Source organism: Misgurnus anguillicaudatus, chromosome 13 (genome assembly GCF_027580225.2).
Source record: "Misgurnus anguillicaudatus chromosome 13, ASM2758022v2, whole genome shotgun sequence".
Classification (NCBI taxonomy): Eukaryota; Metazoa; Chordata; class Actinopteri; order Cypriniformes; family Cobitidae; genus Misgurnus; species Misgurnus anguillicaudatus.
The window spans coordinates 34784073-34793790 of record NC_073349.2 but is presented as its reverse complement, the minus strand read 5'-3'; the positions used below and the strand labels follow the sequence as shown (position 1 = coordinate 34793790).

The following is a 9718-nucleotide window of genomic DNA, read 5'->3' as shown; positions in this document are numbered from 1 at the left end:
GTGTGAACACAGGCCCTGTCTGCACATTAAGCACATATGACACACAGTGTGAACACAGGCCCTGCATGCACATTGTGCACATATGACACACTTTAACCTCTATGACCTAAAGGGTTTAAAGCATTGTTAAAGGTCACAGTGTGCTCATAGGCCCTGTCTGCACATTAACCACATATGACACACAGTGTGCTCATAGGCCCTGTCTGCACATTAAGCACATATGACACACAGTGTGAACACAGGCCCTGTCTGCACATTAAGCACATATGACACACAGTGTGAACACAGGCCCTGCATGCACATTAAGCACATATGACACACAGTGTGAACACAGGCCCTGCATGCACATTAAGCACATATGACACAGAGTGTGAACACAGGCCCTGTCTGCACATTAAGCACATATGACACACAGTGTGAACACAGGCCCTGCATGCACATTGTGCACATATGACACACTTTAACCTCTATGACCTAAAGGGTTTAAAGCATTGTTAAAGGTCACAGTGTGCTCATAGGCCCTGTCTGCACATTAACCACATATGACACACAGTGTGCTCATAGGCCCTGTCTGCACATTAAGCACATATGACACACAGTGTGAACACAGGCCCTGTCTGCACATTAAGCACATATGACACACAGTGTGAACACAGGCCCTGCATGCACATTAAGCACATATGACACACTTTAACCTCTATGACCTAAAGGGTTTAAAGCATTGTTAAAGGTCACAGTGTGCTCACAAGCCCTGTCTGCACATTAACCACATATGACACACAGTGTGCTCATAGGCCCTGTCTGCACATTAAGCACATATGACACACAGTGTGAACACAGGCCCTGCATGCACATTAAGCACATATGACACACAGTGTGAACACAGGCCCTGCATGCACATTAAGCACATATGACACACAGTGTGAACACAGGCCCTGCATGCACATTAAGCACATATGACACACTTTAACCTCTATGACCTAAAGGGTTTAAAGCATTGTTAAAGGTCACAGTGTGCTCACAAGCCCTGTCTGCACATTAACCACATATGACACACAGTGTGAACACAGGCCCTGTCTGCACATTAAGCACATATGACACACAGTGTGAACACAGGCCCTGTCTGCACATTAAGCACATATGACACACAGTGTGAACACAGGCCCTGCATGCACATTGTGCACATATGACACACTTTAACCTCTATGACCTAAAGGGTTTAAAGCATTGTTAAAGGTCACAGTGTGCTCATAGGCCCTGTCTGCACATTAACCACATATGACACACAGTGTGCTCATAGGCCCTGTCTGCACATTAAGCACATATGACACACAGTGTCAACACAGGCCCTTCATGCACATTAAGCACATATGACACACAGTGTGAACACAGGCCCTGCATGCACATTAACCACATATGACACACAGTGTGAACACAGGCCCTGTCTGCACATTAAGCACATATGACACACAGTGTGAACACAGGCCCTGTCTTCACATTAAGCACATATGACACACAGTGTGAACACAGGCCCTGCATGCACATTAAGCACATATGACACACAGTGTGAACACAGGCCCTGCATGCACATTAAGCACATATGACACACAGTGTGAACACAGGCCCTGCATGCACATTGTGCACATATGACACACTTTAACCTCTATGACCTAAAGGGTTTAAAGCATTGTTAAAGGTCACAGTGTGCTCATAGGCCCTGTCTGCACATTAAGCACATATGACACACAGTGTGAACACAGGCCCTGCATGCACATTAAGCACATATGACACACAGTGTGAACACAGGCCCTGTCTGCACATTAAGCATATATGACACACAGTGTGAACACAGGCCCTGCATGCACATTAAGCACATATGACACACAGTGTGAACACTGTCATGTGTGCACAATGTGCATGCAGGGCCTGTGTTCACACTGTGTGTCATATGTGCTTAATGTGCAGGCAGGGCCTATGAGCACACTGTGACCTTTAACAATGCTTTAAACCCTTTAGGTCATAGAGGTTAGAGGTCACAGTGTGCTCATAGGCCCTGCCTGCACATTAAGCACATATGACACACCTTAATGATGCTTTTATCCATTTAGATCATAGAGGTTAAAGGTCACAGTGTGAATAATGCTTTATCTTTGGCATAGTGTTTATTGTTCTACAATTTACCATGTTAATAAATAATAATTAATTTTCAATGCCAATTCATAAGTTAAAGATGAGTTGAAGTTTTTAAGTTTTTAACCCAGGTTTATTATCTAAAGATAGGAATCACACATGAGAGGAATGTTCAAATGAACGGGCCATCATTTATTAAAACCAAAAGTTACCAAACAGCAATTTAAAAGAATAAAGTGGATTCAAATTAAACTATTTACAAGTGAATCAAATGAAAAAAGAACACGAAACATCATAGAACAATTGAACATCTGAACAATTTAAAAACACAACATGAGAACATCGACCATTTAGGCAACATCAGGAACAATTGAACATCTGAACAATTTAAAAACACAACATGAGAACATCGACCATTAAGGCAACATCAGGAACAATTGAACATTTGAACAATTTAAAAACACAACATGAGAACATCGACCATTTAGGCAACATCAGGAACAAATGAACATCTGAACAATTTAAACACAGAAAATGAGAACATCAAACATTTAGGCAACATCAGGAACAATTGAACATCTGAACAATTTAAAAACACAACATGAGAACATCGACCATTTAGGCAACATCAGGAACAATTGAACATTTGAACAATTTAAAAACACAACATGAGAACATCGACCATTTAGGCAACATCAGGAACAAATGAACATCTGAACAATTTAAACACAGAAAATGAGAACATCAAACATTTAGGCAACATCAGGAACAATTGAACATCTGAAGAGTTTAAAAACAGAAAACAAGAACATTGAACATTTAGGCAACATCGGGAACAATTGAACATTTTAAAAACACAACTGTTCCTGTCTGAACATGTCTGAACAAATTTCAAAACACAACAATAACCACCGTTACTTGGCTTTTTTTTTTTTTGGGCTCGAGTCTTTAAGGCCTTTTGGACCTTTGCCTTAGCCTTCGTGGCTTTGGCGACGCCCAGCGGTGTGAAAGTTTTTATTATGCGACGCCTGTAAGACGGACCCTTGATGCTGCTGGACGATTTGGTGTGGGGCGAACGGCGGCTGCTCCCGGTGCTGCCGACCGGGGAGGTCAGGATGGCCCGGCGAGGGAACTTTAGCGGTGTGAGGATCACCATGGGCCTCTTGTTCTTCGGCAGCATTCTCCTTGGTGTGGGCCGGGGTTCCTCCAAGTCCTGGGGTTCCTCCAAGTCCTGTGAAAAAGTAAAGAAATGAAAAGTTAGAATGTTTTGCGATGCCAGAGAGATGAAACGCCATAGGAACATGACATGATCGAAACTCACCTCGTCCTCGTCTAGGAACGACACGCCGGACTCCTGGTAAACAGGCTCCTCCTCGTCCGTAGTGGTGCTCCCAGGACTCGAGGAGCGGCAGGGAGAGCTGCGTTTGTGCTTGGAAGAACAAGGAGCTTCGTCCGCCGCCTTTCTCTTCTTGCTGACCACCTTGTCTGGGGAGATGTCTGGTCCCTCCAATGCCGCCTCGAAAAGGCGGCGGTGATCCATAGCTTGAGAGCAGTTTAGGTTAACCGCGTAGAATTTGTCTGCCGTTGATGTGTTGTGGCACATAAACTTGGAGATTTTCAGCCGCGAGTCCGCCCCGTGGGAGTTCCTTGCCTGTAAAAAAGAAAAGACGGATGTGAAACACGTCAAACTGATCAGACCCAATTGAGCTCCCTAGACCGCTCCACTTACGTGCGTGGCAATGGCGCTCCTGAGGTCCGTGAAAGTGGGGGTTCCCGTCAGCCCCATCTCCTTCCACGCCATCTGGAGGTACTTGTTGAGATTCTTGCACGGGTTCTTTTTGGAGGTGTAGAAAAAGAAGACTGCCTCAGTCCCGCCCACCAGTTTGTCTTTGATGCTCAGCAGCCTCTTAAACCACCCATACTCTTCTTTCACAAGCGCCAGCTGTGCCGGTCCAAAGGCCTGGTTGGTTTTGTGCGTGTTCACCTGAAGGAGATGCAGAGAAATCAGAATGTGATGAAGCAGTCTCTAGGACACGGATAAAGAGAGAGAGAGAGAGAGAGAGAGAGAGAGAGAGAGAGAGAGAGAGAGTGAGAGAGAGACATTATAGGACAGAGCACTCACGTTAATCAGGAACACCTCCCCAGAATGGACGGCTTCCTCCACCTCTTTTATCGTTAAATTCTGGTACACGCCGCATCTGTGACCATAAATGGACCCAAGATAGGCGGTTAGATATCCGTAAAGAAGAAACTGAGTCTTCTGAGAGAAGTCTCTCACCAGCTGGTCTGTGGAAACACACAAGAAAAGCAATGCTCAGGTGATGTTCAAAAGCACAAGACGGTTCGTCTAGGTTAAGTTACTTACCGAAAATCCTCGGGATCGCGGCCTTGGCTAATGCCCTGCACCGGATCAGGGTTTGCTTAGAAATTAGCCGCCCGTCCTTCGACCTCTTCACCGCCATTTGGTGGACTGTGACCTGCCGCTTCAACCCTCGAATTAGAGACCGGACCTCCCGACGGACTCCCACCAGCGCCTTTTTCGAAAGCCGACAGGTCACAGTAGGGGTGTCAACCACGTAGTCTATGAATTGCGCCACGTTTTTTAAGTAGTGGTTTATGGTGGTGTCGACGATGACTTTTTTCCTAAGGCTGTGCACCCACCTGCGGACAGACGGACAGACAGACAGACAGTCAGAAAAGAGAACGCACGGGAGACCCGTCACGTGAACGGAATGTGCAGACCATACTCACCCCCGGATCCTGTCCATGTCGTTCAGGAAGGTCAGAGTGTGGAGCTTTGACCTTCCTTTGGCCATGAAGGACAAAAAATTCTTAATGCGATATATCTTCCCCCCTACGTTTTCCCTCAGCTTAGGGGTCGGTTCGGGACCCTCCTGGTGCCTCCTGTACTCGTTTAGCAGCACGTCTAGACAGAGAGGGAGTGGGGAAAAAGGCAGTTAGCTCAACAGAAAGCACGAATCAAACAATGAGAACAAAATGACAAATCTAAAGGGTTTACTCAAGCATGTCACATGCTCGGGGAAGTGCGGCGGGCTCTCGCTCCTGGCTCGATGAGGTCGGCTGTGATGATGAGGTGCCCTCCGTCGGTGGAGTGGGAGGCACAGCATCCTCGTCCTTGTCCTCGTCCTCCCTCTGGAACGATCGCAGGAGCTGCTTGGTCACCCTCTTTAGCTGGTCGGAGGGATTCTTTCCCCTTTGCCGCTGCAGGGATCTGTAGCGCCGGGACACCTCCCTCAGTGTGCTGGCCAGAGTTTCCACCTGGTTTCTCAGATCTGTGTTCTCCTCAGCCAGCCGAGACACCTTGGTCTTGCAGCCCCGGTTCTCACAGACCTCCTCCTCCTCCTCCTCGGCTGGAACCTCCTTCTCCCCTTCAGAATTGGGCTCGTCCAGATCCAGCGAGGAGGCCATTTGGACCTCCGGGTTGGAGGCCCTCAGCTCGGCCAGGTCCTGCAGGATTTTCTTGCGTTTGCAGGCCGCCATCGCGTTCCTCCGCGCTGTCGCCGACAGCTCGGTGTGGCTCTTCAGGTGCCGGTCCAGCCGATTCGACTCCCGGAAGCATCCCGGAACGGGGCAAACGCCGACCCACACGTTCACCCTGCCCGATTCCAGGGCCAGGAGAAGCTTGCGCTCCGTCACGTTCATAACCTTGTGGGTTACCCGCAGGTGCTGGCTGAGCTGTGCGTAGTCCCTGTGGCACAGGGGACACTGGTCGACGGCCATCGTAAATGTAGTCGTAAGATGGAGATTCAGAGTCGTGACGTTGAGCTAATGGGGATATGGTCAAACCTGAGGGAAAATGGCCAATGCTTTATCTAATGGGAAAGTGGGCAGCAAAACATGGTTCGTGGCCTACGTGGTAAAAAAAAATCATTTTCCTGGCCTACGTGGTGTAAGAATTCATTTCATGGCCTACGTGGTAGAAAAATCCTTTTGTGGCCTACATGGTAACAAAAAATCTGTTTGTGGCCTACGTGGTAACAAAAAGTCCTAACATCTGAGAGTGCAAAGGTCAAAGTAAATGTGGTTAAATGTGAATGAAGCCTGCAAAACACACAAGCACATAGCTACAATGCAAAGGCCAAATGTCAAAGTAAGCTCACATGGATGCAAGGCCTACAATAGATGGTGTAAAAGACAAAACTGAGATTGCAAACACACATGCTTCAACATCTGAGAGTGTTACATTTGAATGAAACCTGACAAACACAAAAGCACATAGCTACAATGCAAAGGCCAAAGGTCAAAGTCAGCTCACATGGATGCAAGGCCTACATCAGATGGTTTAAAAGACTGCAAACACACATGTTTCAACATCTGAAACTGTTAAATGTGAATGAAACCTGCAAAACACACATTAAACCAATTAATTTTCAAAAACGGGTCCACGGTCAAGAACACGTTCACTGACATGTCAACCCCTAAACGTGATAGCACACACCCCAAACAGTGTCTGTCGCATGTCAGGACAGAGGCGGTACTCATACGTCAAGCTCGGCCCTACAGAACCTCCCTGAGACATGCGGGGGATCGCCCACGCGCAATCGGAATAAATTGGACATGGACTTAAAACTAGGGTTAGGGCTAGGGTTGGCAACTCGGCTCGGGTGAACCCCGCACCGATGCAATTATGACACGTAGACGGTGGCGTGCCACATTACGGGAGCGTGGAGTTTCGGACTCGAGCGTCCTTTCTCGCCTGCGCGGGAGATCGCCCGACCCCGATTTATCCCAGTATGCTTTCGCGGCCTTTGCCAATCTTTTCGGCCATAGCGGCGCCTAAACGAGGTCGCAGGATAACGCCGTCGCATGGGGCGCGTCAGGGACTATTGACGATAAACATACTCAAAAATCTTAACGATCGGAGCGCGTCACCGTAGCCGCTACGGAAGAGAATGGCCGTAAATTGAACGCGGGCTTTTTCCGGGAAGGTTCCGCAGGCCCCAAATCGCATGACTCGGCACGTCCCGGGCCACCGGGCGACATATTGACGGCAGGTGTCGAAAAGGGGATGTTGCGACGTTTTAGGCAAAAAACATCAAAAACCTCTTCAAAGTTGTCTTGTGCTCTTACGCACCCAGACCATTTCGACGAGGTTCCGAATCGGAGGGTCGTGCGCTTTCGAATCGCGTGGGAGTGCCGAACGTCGCGCGCCGACCCTTCCTCGCTCCCCGCGTGACATACCGAAAGATCGAGACCGTCGGACTTTTCCTTGCCGTGTCCGTTAAGCCGCTAACGTGCCCGATCCCCATTTACACTTGTTTGCCATTAAGAATGCGTCGACTGACATCTCGACCCCTTAACGTGATCGCACGCACCCCAAACTATGTCCGTCACATGCCAGGACAGAGGCGGTACTCATACGTCAAGCTTGTCCCGACAGAACCCCCCTGAACCGCGCGGGGGAGCGCCCGTGCGCAATCGGAATAAAATGCCATTGAAATGAATTGACTGCCATTGGAGTAGGCCACAAAAAAGATGAATGGGCATAAACTGCACACGGGCACTTTCCCGCAAGGCCTCGGAAAGTCCCCGGGGCCCCGAAAATGAACACTGACAGGCACCCCGGGCCCCCGATCCGTACCCGTGACGCGCAAATGCGTGCATCGAAATGCCGTTGCTGTAGCCCCCCAACAAAACTCCTAATTTCTCCCATGCATGGACTCGGCCAAAATTGCATTTTCACAAAAAGTCTGATTTACGAGTTCGCCTCACTGACAATAAAGAGGGACTGCTAATATGCGTGAGTGGCGTGCTGTCCCGGGGCGAAGGTTCCGAGCTCGGGAAATACCCCCCGAGTTCGGAACGTTCGTCCCTTGGGCGGGGAAGGAGCCCCGGGCCTGGGGCGTGCCCTGACCCGGGTTATCCCCGGTGCTGAGCTAAATGTACGTAGTGAGGCGAAGGGGTGGAGGTGGGTTTGCAATAATGTCCCAGAGAATTGAGGGTAAGGACTCTATGATTATTTATAGAGCTGGTACTAAGTTGTTGTGTTGATTAGTGATTGATAACCAGCCGTGTTCATTGCTTAATCATCGAGAGCCAGCCGTGTTCATTGAGAGCCAGCCAAGTTTATTGATTAGTGATTGAAAGCCAGCCGAGTTCATTGACTGATCAGCTCCTCCCAAACCTTGTTTATATAAAACATCATTTTACGAGTTCGCCTCACTGACAATAAAGAGGGACTGCTAATATGCGTGAGTGGCGTGCTGTCCCGGGGCGAAGGTTCCGAGCTCGGGAAATACCCCCCGAGTTCGGAACGTTCGTCCCTTGACCGGGGAAGGAGCCCCGGGCCTGGGGCGTGCCCTGACCCGGGACATGCGGATGCTGGACATGCGGATGCTGGACATGCGGATGCTGGACATGCGGATGCTGGACATGCGGATGCTGGACATGCGGATGCTGGACATGCGGATGCTGGAGTTTAGGATGCTGGAGTTTAGGATGCTGGAGTTTAGGATGCTGGAGTTTAGGATGCTGGACATGCGGATGCTGGACATGCGGATGCTGGAGTTTAGGATGCTGGACATGCGGATGCTGGACTTTTGGATGCTGGACATGCGGATGCTGGACATGCGGATGCTGGACATGCGGATGCTGGACATGCGGATGCTGGACATGCGGATGCTGGAGTTTAGGATGCTGGACATGCGGATGCTGGAGTTTAGGATGCTGGACATGCGGATGCTGGACATGCGGATCCTGGAGTTTAGGATGCTGGAGTTTAGGATGCTGGACATGCGGATGCTGGACATGCGGATGCTGGAGTTTAGGATGCTGGAGTTTAGGATGCTGGAGTTTAGGATGCTGGAGTTTAGGATGCTGGAGTTTAGGATGCTGGAGTTTAGGATGCTGGACATGCGGATGCTGGACATGCGGATGCTGGACATGCGGATGCTGGACATGCGGATGCTGGACATGCGGATGCTGGACATGCGGATGCTGGACATGCGGATGCTGGAGTTTAGGATGCTGGAGTTTAGGATGCTGGACATGCGGATGCTGGACATGCGGATGCTGGAGTTTAGGATGCTGGAGTTTAGGATGCTGGAGTTTAGGATGCTGGAGTTTAGGATGCTGGAGTTTAGGATGCTGGAGTTTAGGATGCTGGAGTTTAGGATGCTGGAGTTTAGGATGCTGGAGTTTAGGATGCTGGAGTTTAGGATGCTGGAGTTTAGGATGCTGGACATGCGGATGCTGGACATGCGGATGCTGGACATGCGGATGCTGGACATGCGGATGCTGGACATGCGGATGCTGGACATGCGGATGCTGGACATGCGGATGCTGGAGTTTAGGATGCTGGAGTTTAGGATGCTGGAGTTTAGGATGCTGGAGTTTAGGATGCTGGACATGCGGATGCTGGACATGCGGATGCTGGAGTTTAGGATGCTGGAGTTTAGGATGCTGGACATGCGGATGCTGGAGTTTAGGATGCTGGAGTTTAGGATGCTGGAGTTTAGGATGCTGGACATGCGGATGCTGGACATGCGGATGCTGGACATGCGGATGCTGGAGTTTAGGATGCTGGACATGCGGATGCTGGACATGCGGATGCTGGACATGCGGATGC

At 49.5% G+C, this 9718-nt stretch overlaps 1 protein-coding gene across 3 annotated transcripts; it reads right to left on the bottom strand.

Annotated features, from left to right (window-relative positions):
- Positions 1 to 2307: 2307 nt before the first annotated feature.
- LOC129416684 (uncharacterized) lies at positions 2308 to 5396 on the bottom strand. 3 transcript variants are annotated; one of them, XM_055171049.2, is made up of 7 exons: positions 5150 to 5396; positions 4882 to 5056; positions 4496 to 4791; positions 4253 to 4416; positions 3860 to 4114; positions 3452 to 3781; positions 2308 to 3361 (listed from the first exon to the last, which is right to left on the bottom strand). In XM_055171049.2, exons 1-7 carry the CDS (start codon positions 5256 to 5258, stop codon positions 2816 to 2818), a joined length of 1875 nt encoding a protein of 624 aa, XP_055027024.2. In that variant the 5' UTR covers positions 5259 to 5396; the 3' UTR covers positions 2308 to 2815. The 3 variants fall into 3 exon arrangements, with proteins under 3 accessions (XP_055027024.2, XP_073731778.1, XP_073731779.1); XM_073875677.1 differs by having other exon boundaries at positions 2308 to 3343; XM_073875678.1 differs by lacking the exon at positions 3860 to 4114.
- Between the last annotated feature and the right edge of the window lie 4322 nt (positions 5397 to 9718).